The 15,376-nt window shown below is 33.2% G+C and overlaps 1 protein-coding gene across 2 annotated transcripts; it reads left to right on the top strand.

Moving 5' to 3' along the window:
- The first annotated feature begins 4,824 nt into the window (after nucleotides 1–4,824).
- LOC126713554 (shikimate kinase 3, chloroplastic-like) lies at nucleotides 4,825–10,815 on the top strand. 2 transcript variants are annotated; one of them, XM_050413312.1, is made up of 11 exons: nucleotides 4,825–4,929; nucleotides 5,251–5,527; nucleotides 6,287–6,345; nucleotides 6,471–6,525; nucleotides 6,628–6,700; nucleotides 7,023–7,107; nucleotides 7,905–7,987; nucleotides 8,105–8,234; nucleotides 8,339–8,417; nucleotides 10,342–10,406; nucleotides 10,492–10,815. In XM_050413312.1, the coding sequence occupies exons 2-11, from the start codon at nucleotides 5,326–5,328 to the stop codon at nucleotides 10,558–10,560; spliced, it is 900 nt and encodes a 299-aa protein (XP_050269269.1). In that variant the 5' UTR covers nucleotides 4,825–4,929; nucleotides 5,251–5,325; the 3' UTR covers nucleotides 10,561–10,815. The 2 variants fall into 2 exon arrangements, with proteins under 2 accessions (XP_050269269.1, XP_050269270.1); XM_050413313.1 differs by having other exon boundaries at nucleotides 5,240–5,527.
- Nucleotides 10,816–15,376: the final 4,561 nt, after the last annotated feature.

The raw sequence follows: 15,376 nt of genomic DNA, 5'->3' as shown, positions 1-15,376 counted from the left end.
AGAAGTCTTCATTCATGGTGAATAACCAGAAAAGAAAAGCTCGATAAGATTAGAAGTTATCCAGGTGGACATTTGAAAAGTAAAAAGAAGCCCTAGAAAGCTCCATTCATGATGAAAAACTAAGAAAGAAGAGTTCGATAAGATCAAAAGTTATCTAGGTGGACAAGGATAAAACGTGAAAAAGAAAAAGATGACTCATATAAAAGGCAAGAAAGAAGAAAGAGAAAGGGGACACAAAATACAAAGAGAAAAATACATAGAGTGAGAATTGTTACAAATATTGAAGAACTCTTTTTAGAGTTGGTTTTTTGCTCATACTTATAAGCAAGGCAATGGGGTAGCTCATGTCTTAGCAAGGAGAGCTAAGTTTTATCCTCTTTTAGTATGGATGGAGGTTGTTTCTCCTGTTATCAGTAATGTTATAATAATAGCTGATTTTCCAACTCTCTTTTTTAATAAGATAAATGACATGTTTTTCAAAAAAAAAAAAAAAAAAAAAAAAATTATCTAGAATTTTTTCTAACTGGGCCACTGACCATAGATTTGTGTAAAGTTGGATATGACATTTAACATAATTTGAAATATTCAAGAAATTTTAGACTTCTATTTTAAAATATTATTATTTTATTTATAAAGTAAATAAAGTTTTATGTTATCAAGAATAGTGTTATAAGTGCTTATGGAGTGTGATGGTAAAGACCGAGATATAAGTCTTTAGGAGGGAATTTCGCACATATACACTTACATTAGATTATAGTAGAATTTCTATCTTGTATAAAAAATAAATAAAAGAATAGTGTTATTAAAAAAAGAAAAAAAGAAAAAAATAAAGGAAGGGACAAATATTGAAGAACCCAAACCCCATGCAAAAAAAATTGTCCATACCCACCAACCCCTAGCGTGACAGTGTGTAGTTGACGCAGCGAAGGTGGTTGGTGACATGTTTTTGGGTTGGTATGGGCAGCTCCCTGCTCGCTTCTTCCGTTCCACTTTCTCGCCGTAGTTGTATGTCTTTTTCATATTAGTCATAATCTCACCAAACACCGCCATTCTTTTTTTTTTTTTTTTACCATAATTATAGTTTGAGGGAAGGAAGATCACACTTAAATATGTATTTATTCTTTAATACGTGTGTAATTTATATAGTCAGATTTAGTACAATTATTGCTGAAAATTTCATCAATACTAATTGTCTAAATGAAAATCTTGTCTATTGTAATGATAATAGTCATAATATTTTACACCAAAACACATGAAGCTATAATTAATCTTATCTATTGTAATGATGATGTAACACAGTCAATATATCTATTAGGCTAATTGCGATGAGTAGAACTTCTTTGACTGCTTCTCAAAAAAAAAAAAAAAACTTTTTTGACAAAGTTTTTTTTTTTTTTTTTTTTTTTTTTTCATAATATTGAGCTTTGACTTTGAAAATCAAATACATATTTTTTTTTTGAGTAAACAGTAATATTGATTAGAACACACACGAAAATAGTAATATTAGTGTTTTAAATTGAGTTTATAATACATTATTTTACCAGAGTACAACTACAAAAAGGAGCCATGATACATCATTATTATCAAATACATATTTGATAATGATGATATGTCGACAGAGAGCTATCCTTTTTATTTTTTGAAATCGACAGAGAGCATTCTATACTTTGCTAATCTTTTTTCTTCCTTAAATCAAGGGAAATCCACCAAATGGTTGTTCATATATATATATTTTTTTAAATAACAAAATCAAATATAATACAACTATCGTAGATTGAAACGTAATTCCAAAACCATCACTACTAACTAGTAACTACTAGTTAATTAACAAGTTGGATATGTTAAAAATAGAAAAAGAAAGTTGGCACTGAGCACTTATCAAAAAATAGAAACGTATAGTGTTGAAGACAATCCACTATGTATAATATAATCAACTCGAATTAGGTCGCAAAGGTGATTTTTTAAACCAAAAATCTATATATATATATATATATATATTTAAAGTCAAAATTGAGAGAAAATTTAATTAAATATCAAATTAGATTGTAATTGTGAGCTAATTTTGTGCCATATGTCCATTAAAGTTTTTAAATTTTTGTGACAAATGAGTTATTGAATACAAAATACTAAAGAGTCCAATATTAATGAAATAAAAAAAAAATAAAAAACCAATAATATATCTACTCAACAAAAATCATCACAATTTCTATCTTATTAAAAAATTATAATAAAAATGATTTTAATAGTATTAAATTTAGATAGAAATTTTTTTCTGTATCTAATTACGTTTATTGTTTCTGATAATTCAATCGATTATGTATATTATTATTATTATGATTCAATCGATTATTTGATATAAACTTTTATATTTCTTGACATGACATAAAGTTCGCGTTTAAGATTGTGGGCTTGTTCAACAAAAACACTAGTGATATTAATATATTTGAAATGACTAAATTGTAATAAGAAAATGTTTTTTGTTAGAGCAAAATCTTCAAAAAACCCAAATAATTATGTTGTTAAATTTGGGAAATTAATGGTACCAAATTATTTGTAGCAACAATTGTTCTTTCAAATCTCTAAAGAAAATTGCATTTTGGAAAATCTACTATAGCATTATTCTTAGAGCATTAGCATTGGAGAATGCTAATGCCATATCTAAGGAAAATTTAGAATTTTAAGCTCCAAAACCATCTGCATTGGTGAATGCTAAACAGCAGTATTGCAAATTTTTTTGCAATACTGCTACAGTGCAATTCTAAACATAGAATTGCACTGTAGCAAGTATTGTAAAAAAATAATAATATTTTATCTCACTCTCTCTCCTCTGTCTCTCATCTCTCATCTCTGTCTTTCCAATCTCCATCATCACCGAACCTCATCTCTGTCTCTCCAATCTCCATCGCCGAACCCAGATGGACAAGAGCTTCAAATCCCAATCTTTCTCAATACTTGGAAACTTCCGCAAAAACTTGGAGTAAGTCTCAGAACTCCCCGTTGCACCCATCAACCACAACCTCTCACCATGAAGCTCCACCAACTGGCTCAACCTCGACACCACAAAACTCACACCACCACCCTCACTCGAATCATCATTGTCTTCGACCAAAGCCTTCAAATCCCCAAGCCTTCAACTCCGAAGCGCGTCCATCGCACAAACCCCAAGCAACAACAGGTTCCTCTTCCCGCTCTTTCCCACCAAAACCTCCGCAATTCTTCTCGAATTCTCGTCTTCCATACCCGGAAACCCGAAACTGCTACGTCGTTGTGTCAAATCCAGGTCGGTCAAGTTACAGAGAAAAACCGGCGGGCATCGGGTTCGGGCGAAGCGCGAAATCGGCGGGTGAATAATCGCGAGCTTAATATCGGTGCTCCGAAAACCCGCTTCGCCGAATACCCGGCTGACAATCGGGTCATCGAGAATCGCCAAAATGAAGTGCTTGAGCTCGACTTTCAAGAGCGACGTCGTTTGCTACTGCTGCTGCTGCTAAGTTTGGCTCTGAATTTATTGAGAAAAGAAAAAATTTTGATATATATTATTTTATTTTGTAAATATATTATTTTAATAAGTAAAAGAGAGAAATAGAAGTTTGGGATGTGAAGGTATTGTAAAATAAGATGGTATAATGATAAAGTTAGTTTTTAGAATGGTAAAATAGAATAGCATTAGCATTTTCCAATGCTAATGCTCTATCCTACAATAGAATTATTTCAAATAATTTAAATCCTTAAATTCAAGGACAACCTAAGATCACTAAAAAAAAATGACAACCCAAGAAAATAGCAGTATTCTTCTCTCTCTCTTTGACTTTGTCTTGTTTTGTTTATTCGTTTATATTTTTATAATAAGAGTAGAATCTCAAATGTAGCTACCTACCTCCAGTCAACATATTTACATTGAGGTAAAAACTCATGGAATATGTATGAATTTCTATTATTCAGCCAAAAAAAAAAAAAAGTATGAATTTCTATTAATCAATACATTTTTTTTTTTTTTCACCAGACACAGCGGACTGGCTAGAAGAGAAATTCATTGTGACATTGACATTATTGTACGGTAAAGTCGGTACTTCTGTAATTTGGCCTTCGAAAAAGAGAAATTTGCCCCGCCATAAATTTCGAAACAGGAAATGTCATATCAATGCTCAACAATTGCTCACTTCCAACTGTTGCACTCCAAATCGGTACGTGTCAGAATATCCCACAAATGAGAAACCAAAAAAACCTTCGTTTACGGAGTTGTGCTAGTACCATACAAAATGGCACAATTTTATGCATTTTCAGTGGATCCAACATTTTTCTTGTTTATATGGCAGATTGATAGCAGTGAGTTAAAATTAAAAATTAGTAAAAGTTTGTCAATTCATTCCGTTAGTGTAAAAAAAAAAAAAATTATCAATTGACTCTTTGATTAACTTTTGTGTTTGTATGGACAAAATTTTATAATGTAATCCAATGAGTTTTCTTAATATTGTTATGTGTTGTTTTTTAGTCTAAGAGTCTGTTTGTTATCGTTGTTTAAATAACAGTTTTTAGTATTTATTCAACATTACATATATTTTCATATATTTTTTTATCTACATATATTTTCAAAAAATACAAAAAAAACGTTATTAAAATAACATTACCAAACGGATCTTAAATATAACTGAAGCTCTAAAGATTGTTGGAATATGCTTTCATTTTGGTCTTTATATATAAATGTCAAAGTTAATAGATGCCTTAAAATTATTAATATAAGTTGTATCTTTAAAAATAAAATTATAGAAAAAAAAAATCAATTATATGTATATAAATATAAAAGGCCAAAAAAAAACGTTATTTCCCTCTCTTCAGTCTTCACCTCCAGTGTCTTTCTTTCTCTCTCAGTTGCTATGCTGTCATGAGCATACCTTCCTCCACAGTCCACTGCGCCGCCCCGATATTCTGGTACGCCATTTCATAAATAAATATCCATATCTCATTTCTCTTTTATTTATTTATTTATTTATTTATTTTTATTTTCAAAACTTTGAGGCTTTGTTTGTTTCACCGGAAAATATATCTTTCCCGGAAAACAAAATAGTCATATAGTCGCCTAACCAGTAAATTTTCTCGGGAATCGAGGATTAATGCTAATAATATAATAGTATTACTACTTTTCTCTGATGGCTTGAATTTTATGAACTAAACAGCAAAAAATTGAATATGATTTGTGACTCATTCTGGTTTTGAGAAAATTTTGATCTCGATTTTGAAGAATTTGTGCAGTTAGCGTTGGTATGAGCGGTTAGAAGTGAATATTTGAATATTGAAACTCGGAGGAGACGCGAATAGCGACGAGACATGGAAGCAATAACTACGCCTCAATTCTCTGCTCTAACAATCGGTTCGAAGAGTGTTGGGAGGAATGAGAATATAGCAATGGTGGCTTTGAATTTTAATCGGAGAGGCAGGAAAGACTGTGTTATAACAATTTCTCGCAAGCCAAACATACAGAGTCGCAGCTTCCATTTGGGACTTCCACACTCTTGTAATCATTCACAAGGTGCATTTTACATTTAATTTAATTTTTCTTTCGTTTCTTTTTTTTTTTAGGTGTTGACGACTTAATTTTTGTAGTTGGGATCATGATTGAGTCTCACTTCGCTTACTTTGTTAAACACTTAACACATTTTGATGTTTTGAAAACTTTGAAATTTTTTGAAATAAAAAATAAAAAATCAGTTTAAGGTAACAAATTGTTATAAATATATTATTATTATTGTTGTTGTTGTTTTTAATAATTTAATTGTTAAAAGTGGGGAACGAATCTTGATTCTGGGTAATAGGTGCATTTCACAATTTTTTTTTTCTTTTTTTTTCGAGGTGTTGAAGTTTTCGGAGTTGAGAGTTGAGACCATGATTGTCTCACTTTGTTGACTTTGTAAACACCTACTTAAAATTTTTGATGTTTTGGAAACTTTGAATTAAAAAAAAAAAAAAAATTCAGTTTAATTTTGTTTCCGGAGGGATGAGATATTGTTATAAATATATTATTATTTTGGTGGTTGTTGTTGTTTTGGATAATTTAATTGTTACAAGTGGGAAAACGGAAATTTGAATCTTGATTCTCCTTGTAAAAGAGACCAGGCAACGCCGAGGTTCTTGGCTATTACTATTGCAAAAATGAATTATGAGATGTATTTTGTAACAGCGATGTATTTTGTAACAGCGATAGCAAGGCTGAGCATTTTAAATATTTAGTTTTGGCTTTGCTAGCTAGTCCTTGATTGACTTTTATGATCATGCTATATTTGTTTTGTAGCTCCACTGCTGGAATCTGGAGATTGTTACACTTCTTTTGATGAGGACTGGTTGTTAAAGGTAAGTAACTTTTCATTATAAGGATTTTTGTGATTTATCTTGGGGAAATGCTAGGTTTTTGAAAGGCTGTGACATTAGTGTTTGGTTGATTTTACACTAGTGATTGGACTCTGATGTAATTGCAGAACAAAGCACAAGAGGTCGCTTCGTGCTTAAATGGCCGCTCTATATTTCTTGTTGGTTAGCGTTCATTTTGAACTCCATCTTTGAGATATTAAAAAAAAAAAAAAAAAAAAAAAAAAGCTATTCTTGAAATTGAATTCTGTGGAGTGTGTAATTCAGGAATGATGGGCTCTGGAAAAACGACAGTGGGCCGGATTTTGTCAGAAGCATTAGGTTATTGTTTTGTTGACAGGTTAGTGATTTTACTATCTCTGTATGTTTTTATTTAGGAAGATGGTTCCCAGGTCATCTGGTGGATCATGAAACAGCTCAAACAAGGCATTGCAATACATGTTATTGGGTAGGATTCACCATTTTAGGACATCAGATTTCCCATTTTCCATGAAAGAAATCTGCATTCTGTTTCATCAATCATATTGAATGGTCAGGAGAACTATGATTGGTGGTATTTGACTTTGTCACCAATACACTTCTGGATTTAGTAAAATATAATGATGTTATTGTGGGTTGCATACATTTCATCAATAAAAATTTATGTTGTTTCTGGGTACCAGTGACAGATATGTCGAACAGGCAATGGGAACTTCCGTGACTCAAATCTTTGAACTGCGTGGTGAGAGTTTCTTCAGAGATCATGAGGTATGTTGGAGCACATTGATCTTATGAACTGCTCAAAACTTCTCTGCTCCTCTCTCTTTCCCTATGATTTATTCTATTACCCTTCAGTTCACATACCATTGTCCACCAAAATACAAACTTTACTTGGTCTTTAGTAGCTCTGAATTTCAATTCACATTCCCCTTTCCTCTATCATTATACAGTATTTCTTTAATATCAGGATTTAATACCAGAATTTTCATTGATATTTTGTTTTAGGATCTTCACATATCAGTTGATATCTACATATTAATCATGGATTAAGAAGAAAGTTTTTAGTCTCAAAAAATAAAATAAAAAATAAAGCCCAGCTTTTTTACCAAGCTGCTATTACACTCTTTTTGACTTGGTTGGCACCAGTTGGATTTAGAATTGGCTTCTGAAATTTTAAAGTCTCAAATATAGTTCTATGCAGGAAAAGAAAAGGTCAAAACTTATTTCAAATTATGGGTTACGAGATCTGTAAAGGGGCATACTGGAAAATGTGAAATACCTTGGCTTTAGACTAGGAGTTTGAGAATGTTATAATATTTTAAAGCTACATATCATAGGAGGAGCCTGTGAAAGTTATACATTAAGAAACTCATTTTCCAGTATCCTATATGTTTATTGAAGGCTACTAAGCCACTACTACTAATCACTAATGTGAGTGGTCTATCATTATGTTTAGTCAATAACTTCGCTTACAAGTTTAATTGTAGTAGAATTTTCTTTTTTGTTTTACTCTTTCAATGTTTGCGGATGAGAAACTAATGGTTTCTCATTTTTTTTCTTTACAGAGTGAGGCATTGCAGAAATTGTCTTTTGCACCAAGGAAAGTTGTTGCCACAGGAGGTGGTGCAGTGGTTCGACCTGTCAACTGGTATTCTAGAGCCATTGATATTAACCATTTTCCATTGTCTCATATTCTGTATAACCTTTATATATTATATTTGTGTCAGTTGTATTAAAAAACTACATGATTGTTTTTTATTGTAAGGAAATATATGAGGCAGGGGATCACTGTCTTTTTAGACGTACCTCTTGATGCCTTGGCGAGGAGAATCGCTGCAGTGGGAACTGATTCTCGCCCTCTTTTGCATTTCGAATCAGGAGATGCTTACACCAAGGTGGCTATCAATTCCACCAATTCAAACACCCTTTCACGAGATTCAGATTTTATAGTTGATTTAGAAAAAAAATTGAATTTGTGACACCCTCAACTTCCCTGCAGGCTTTTGTGGGACTGTTTACTCTAACGAAAAAGCGATCTGAGGCATATGCCAATGCTGATGCTACGGTCTCCCTTCTACGTATGCCTTCTATTATCCACAACATGTTTAAATTTTATTTTATTTTTTTAAAATTTTAATTTTATTATTATAATAGTTGTCAAATCGTGAATCGTATCTTGAATCGATTTTTGATTTTTTTGTATCGTGTATCGTATCGAATCGTGTATCATAAGATACACAAACACCTAATAAAATTATAAAATAATTATAGATATACATATATAAAAAGTATATTCATTATAAATTCAAAATATATTCAACTAATGATCAATTTAATCATTACTTATATAATAAAATTTAACAAAACTAACTAAATAAATTAAATTAACTTATGTTTGTAACATGCACATTCAAATTGATTAAATTCAAAAGTAATACATGATATATGAACCAAAATAATAATAACTTTTCATCATCTTGGCTAATCAACTCCATCTAAGAGTTTGTTTGGATATCGTTTATTGCTGAAAACTGAAAACACTATAACAAAATAATTTTTAAATGTGTAAATAGTGTCGTGGGACCTAGTCTTAAAGAAAAAGTTGTTGAATATGGTACTTGTGGGCCTATGAATAGTGCACGAGATTCACAAGAAAACACGCTTCCATTGGGAAACGCGCCTCCCAAACGGAAGCTGAGTCAATGTTGTCATCATGTTCAGCATCTTGCAAAATTATTTTTTCATAAATATTTTCTTTATTATTATCAACATTTACTTCTTCTTTTTTTTGGTTTTTTTATTCTAATAATTTTTTCTTAGCATTCTAGCTTTTTAGACTCAAATTAATAATAACAAAATAAAAAATAATTATATTTTCATTTAATACATTATTAATAGTATAGAAAATAAATTTGCATATATGAAAGTGAATGCTATGAGTATAGTCTAAATTTTGTAGGAGAAAGAGAAGGGAGGAAAAAAACTCATGGACTAGCTATTTCATTAGGTTCAATTAAGTTTTCCAATAATTTTGTGTTAATAAAGTCTAACAACTTATTTAAATCAAATAAAATCACAAATTTTAACAAAAAAACTTATTTTAAACCCACATGTCTATGTATCGTACGATACGTATGATTCACTGATATGAAACGATACGATTCATATGATACACACCTATGCATTGGACGATTCATAAGCACTTACGATACGCTCTTATAATACGAAATTTTTTGTACCCGATACGTATCGCGTATCGTACGATATTGACAACTATGATTATTATTATTATTTATAATTTTTTTATTTTTTATTTTTATATTTAGGATCTGTTTGGATATCATTTATTTTACTGAAACTGAAAACTTATTGCTGAAAATACTATAGATAAAGATAAAAGTTAGTTAAAATAGTATAATGGGACTCATGAATAGTACTAAAAAGTGCAATGGGACCCATAAATACTAGCAAAAATAAACTGAATAGTAAAATAATTTTAACTTTTCATTTCAATCCAAACGCATGCTTAGGGTCTGTTTGAGATCAGTTTATTTTGTTGAAATTGAAAATTTTTTGCTGAAATTACGGTAGATAAAGGTAAAAGTTAACTAAAATAATATAGTTGGATCTATGAATAGTACTAAAAAATGCAATAGGACCCATGAATAATAGTAAAAATAAGCTGAATAGTAAAATAAATTGGCAAAATTAATCATGCCAAACGGGCACTTGATTAAACATTAGAATACATGGACATGGTTGCATCTATCACTTCCAGGGAAATTGGTCCTTGCAGTATCTTATAATGCAGATTGAGATAATTTTGGCATATAAATTAGCGAAGGGTCATAGTCCACCTGTGTCCTCCCCTGTACTTCTCTTAGAAATTATGTGGCTGCAGTGTTCTTTGGCACCGCATCTTCTAAAGCATAAAACAAAATTTTATCTTTATTACATCTTGTTTCTGTGCAATTGTGTTCAATTGATTCTTTTACTTCACAGATCTTGCAACCAACCTGCGTCTTGAAGATGTGTCTGATATCACACCAACTGTCATAGCAATTGAGGTCTCTCTTCATCCTGTTCTGTCCAGATTATTTTTGCTGTTATCCCACTGGTGTATTTACTTAACTTGTTCTTGAATCTTGTCAGGTACTGGCTCAAATTGAGAAATTTCTACGGGGTAACAATGGCAAGTCCCTACGAATGTATCCTTACTAAGCCAATATCTTGGATTTTGTTTCTCACTTTCTCTATATTTTATATGTATTAGGGACAGCTCTTTTGGTAGGGATGTTGCAGTAAGAGAGAAAAAAAAAAAGATTATTATTTTTCAGTTTATAAAGGTGTCATTCCATATACTCCCCCCCGTAAGATACAAAATTTACAAATCGGTTCTATCGGTAGGGCTGTCTTATCCAATGTACAAATGAAATAAAGGTTTTGTATTAAAAAGTTTCTTTTAATTTCTCTGAATTTTAGAATCTGTTATAATTTGTGCAAGTAAAAGCGCATTCTGATGAACAAGAAACTAAAAAATCTACACAATACAACAAAATTTGACATGTTTCAATCAACTCCATAGCCATATCTATAAGTAACTTTAACTAAAATTCACTACAAACGGTATAAATTATAAGCATAAACACATTTTTATACAAGCATAAACGCACCCAAATTCCCATTACACTAACACTGTGTTTGGTTGGGGTGAATTTAGGGAGGATGGAAAACATAGGAAGGAGAATGTTGAGGAAAATAGTGTTTTCCATTGTTTGGCAAGCTGAAGAAAATAGGATGGAAAACCCGAGAGATTATTTTCTCTCCCGGGTCCTCCCAAATCGGGAGGAAAAGCCTGGAGAGAAAATTCTCTTACAGCACTTTTACCATAATGCCCTCACCCACCTACCCTCATTCATGACCTTCTCACCTACCCCACCTGATGACTCTTACCCACAAATCCTTATCACTTTTTTTCCTCTTCTCATCTTGACTTCACAGCATACCAACATCTAGTGGTCCAGGTTCTCTTCTTTTTCTTTTTTTTTTCAACATGATCTATTGTTTCTTGTCCTCGTTATATGTACACTATTGTAATTTTTACTTTATAATAATAAAAATAATAATATAAATTTATATATATGATGTGGTAAATTTTATATTATTTAATGAATATAAATAAATTTATTTCTTACATATTATGTAACAAGGGTATAATAGTCAATTTCTATAAATTACATTTTCCATCATTCCCTTTTTCTCTCCAACCAAACAAAAGAGTTTTCCACCCTCCCACTTTTCTACCCCTCCAACCAAACACACAAGAGGGAAAACAAAATATTTTCCATCCTTCCACTTTTTCATTCTCCCACAATTTTCCATCCTCCTACTTTTCCACTCCTCCAACCAATCGGACCCTAAAAACAAACTCTCAATGCCAACTGACAAATGAGTCACTCTCATGTACCAAAAACCCCAATACGTCCAAAGGTACTCATGCTAATATAGTAAACAAACTCTCAACTACACTTAACAGACCCGACCCGAAATGCCCTCACCCACCTACCCTCATTCATGACCTTCTCACCTACCCCACCTGATGACTCTTACCCACAAATCCTTATCACTTTTTTTCCTCTTCTCATCTTGACTTCACAGCATACCAACATCTAGTGGTCCAGGTTCTCTTCTTTTTCTTTTTTTTTTCAACATGATCTATTGTTTCTTGTCCTCGTTATATGTACACTATTGTAATTTTTACTTTATAATAATAAAAATAATAATATAAATTTATATATATGATGTGGTAAATTTTATATTATTTAATGAATATAAATAAATTTATTTCTTACATATTATGTAACAAGGGTATAATAGTCAATTTCTATAAATTACATTTTCCATCATTCCCTTTTTCTCTCCAACCAAACAAAAGAGTTTTCCACCCTCCCACTTTTCTACCCCTCCAACCAAACACACAAGAGGGAAAACAAAATATTTTCCATCCTTCCACTTTTCCATTCTCCCACAATTTTCCATCCTCCTACTTTTCCACTCCTCCAACCAATCGGACCCTAAAAACAAACTCTCAATGCCAACTGACAAATGAGTCACTCTCATGTACCAAAAACCCCAATACGTCCAAAGGTACTCATGCTAATATAGTAAACAAACTCTTAACTACACTTAACAGACCCGACCCAAAAATTGACCTAATTTATGAGTTAGGGTTACTGGTTGAACCACATGGTCAAATAATTTTTTTTAAATAAATATATAAAAATAAGTTTAAAAATCATGAGAAAAATATGTAAATTAAAAAATAGGCATATGCCTAAATTAAACTAACAATAATAAGTCAAAATAAATGTTTCACTGTAACAAAGTAGTCTTTTGATAAGACGGGAGTCTTGGAGGTAAGTAGACAAATAAATAAATGCATTTATTTATTTAGCTTTTCTCTTTAAATTACCATATTATGACACATTAATCAATAAAAAAAGTCAATAAAGTGGACCTATAAATGTAATTTTATAAATTTCACAAACCCAATTAGGTTCTGTAAACCCATCCGAGTTACCCAAGTGTTACAAACCCGCCGAGTTTAACTGGATTATCAATACTACCTTGTTTCCCTTTCCCCAATATTTGAAATATATTTTTTTTTCTACTTTTTAAATGAATTTTGATATAAAACATAGATAATCCACCAAGAAAAATATAAAAAAAAATGTGGATTCCAGTTAGCTCAATGTTGAGGGTCATTTGTGGAAGCCCAGGCAGACAGAAAAGCCCAATAATAAGGGCCACAAAGAATTGGCAAGATAAATAGCAAAAAACTCATTAGGCCCAAGCTGCAGGAATAATGGATCACAGGCCTAACAAATAAATAAATGGGTCTTGAAGAGGCAAGCGGGCTCAAGGAAGCCAGGAAAGAAAGAAATAGCATCCCATGGGCAGAGTATGAGGTAGAAAAGTGAGAAAGGACTGCCGTAGGCCCAAGACAATTGTAAACTAAGAGAGTAAGGGGTTTATGGCAGACCCATGAACTCCAAAGATAAGGATAATGTTATTGGGTCGGGGAAGCCCAATGAAGTTAGTAAAAAAGCCCATGGGAGTGTGGAATTAGCAAACGGGCTGTGGAAGCCCAAAGAAAGCAATTGGGCCATGGATGCCCAAAGGAAAAGCCCAAAGGGACATAGGAACCCATGAGTAAAAGCAAAACAGTGCCCATGACAGGCCATTGAGAAAAGGGATAAACGGCTGGCCCAAAAAGAGGTCCCGCAGGATTAAGTTATTACGGCAGGAATAACAATTCAACGTGGCAGGCAATAAAGAAAATCAAAAGTGGGCCAAAGAAATGTAAAGCCCATCATCATACGAGGCCCAGCTCCTGAATGGAGCGAAAAACCAAAGGAAAACCCATATGAAAGGCCAAGAAACGCAGATGGAGAGTCTCCAGGTTGCGGCAGACGCATGAGCAGCAGGCAGACTCTTGGACAAATTTGAAAGGGAAGCACGCGCAAAGCCCAGACACCACCAGCCTGTACCCACCCAATATAGGACATGGTGGGGCCATGGGCCAGAGGTAAGAGGTAAAGGGGGTATGGTTTGGTGGTGGGGAAAGGGGAAAAAATCTATTTGCAGCTCCTGCCCAAGCCTCTTTTGGGAGGTATGTCCTGCTGGGATGATAGACCACCCAAAAGAGGCAAGTTTGAGGGGGAACCGTTGGGTGCATGCTTTGAGAGTAGAGAGAGAAAGCATTAATACCGTGGTAGGAAGAAATGTTGCGGTATACAGAGGAACAAAACAAACCCGCCTCTGTCTGGCGAGGGTGGATGTCGCACAGTCCTGGTGGTCGGCAAGTACATCCAGACCAGACAAATGTGGTTAAGGGGCAAGACGGTAAAACACTAGCCACAGCAGGCGCTATAAAAAGGCCCTTGCCGTGTCCTGTAGCAAGGATCGAAAAACAGAGTATATTTTCGGAGTGAAATGAAAAAACAGAGCAAAAAGAAGAGAAAAAAGATAAGAAAGAAAACAGAAAAGAAAAGAAAGGAAAACTAAGAAAAAGGAAAGTTAGTTCAATAGGGCATGCACCCATAGATCGTTTTCTCTCTCTCCCCCTCCAAATCTTACCTTCTTCCAAAACGCAAACAATGACTCTTTCTTTTGAGCAACAACCATTCAAGTCCAACTCCCTCAAAGCCATTAATCCCCACGGCAGGATCCTTTTCCTGGGGGGGTTATTTGCATTGAGAAGAGGCGTTCTCTCCTCTTTGGTTTTGCTGCAGTAGACTAAGCTTAAAACTTAATTTATGCCCATTTAAATTAGCCAGTATTATTTTATTCATTTCTCTCTGTGATTGATATCATTGTGACTGTAATCATGCTTTATTAGCAGGGAATACATAGCTGTTTATTTAAATAAGTCAAAGTACTCTGTTTTAGTTATTATTATATCTGTCTACCGTAACTCGTCTGCAACAGTTCTGCTTGCCGTAAACTTGCTCCTGGCAAACAAGGCATAAGTTTGTGCACAGACCGGCCCAAGTTGAGTTACAATTGGACCGGCCACAGCTCCCTTACTCAGAAACACTAGGGCCCATCACCGCAGGAGGCAGCCCAACCCATTACCGCAAGAGGTAGCCCAACATATCATATAATACAAAAAAGGCCCTTACACTCAACTGGTAAAGTTTTTTATGGTTGTATAAGAGATTTGGAGTTCAATCCTATCAGGAGTAGACGCCATAAATTGAAACTCTCTAAAATATATATAAAAAATGAAATCAAAAGAATAAGGTTGATTTTTGTGGAGTTGTAGGGGTGTTTTGTGTAATTCCTCCCACCCCAACCTTCTTAGCTCCACCCTTGCACAAAGCTAAGTTGAGAATATAAAATATGCCCATCTACACACAACACTGGCCATGCACTATAGATGGACTCCATCATTGCTAATCACTACCAACTACCAAAATCTACCATCCAAGACTCACTTTGGCCGCCAAAAGCATTGAAGTTCAACTGTCACTTC

The sequence above is a fragment of the Quercus robur genome, chromosome 2 (assembly GCF_932294415.1).
Source record: "Quercus robur chromosome 2, dhQueRobu3.1, whole genome shotgun sequence".
In the NCBI taxonomy this organism is placed as follows: domain Eukaryota; kingdom Viridiplantae; phylum Streptophyta; class Magnoliopsida; order Fagales; family Fagaceae; genus Quercus; species Quercus robur.
This window is presented reverse-complemented; position numbering and strand designations above follow the sequence as displayed.

What these genes read in the sequence shown, in the direction of transcription:
- LOC126713554 (XM_050413312.1), top strand. Translation starts at nt 5,326, where the DNA reads ATGGAAGCAATAACTACGCCTCAATTCTCTGCTCTAACAATCGGTTCG. An exon ending in GTTTCTTCAGAGATCATGAG is followed by an intron (nt 7,108 to 7,904) that starts GTATGTTGGAGC and finishes TTTTCTTTACAG; the next exon opens with AGTGAGGCATTGCAGAAATT. An exon ending in TGCTACGGTCTCCCTTCTAC is followed by an intron (nt 8,418 to 10,341) that starts GTATGCCTTCTA and finishes TTTACTTCACAG; the next exon opens with ATCTTGCAACCAACCTGCGT.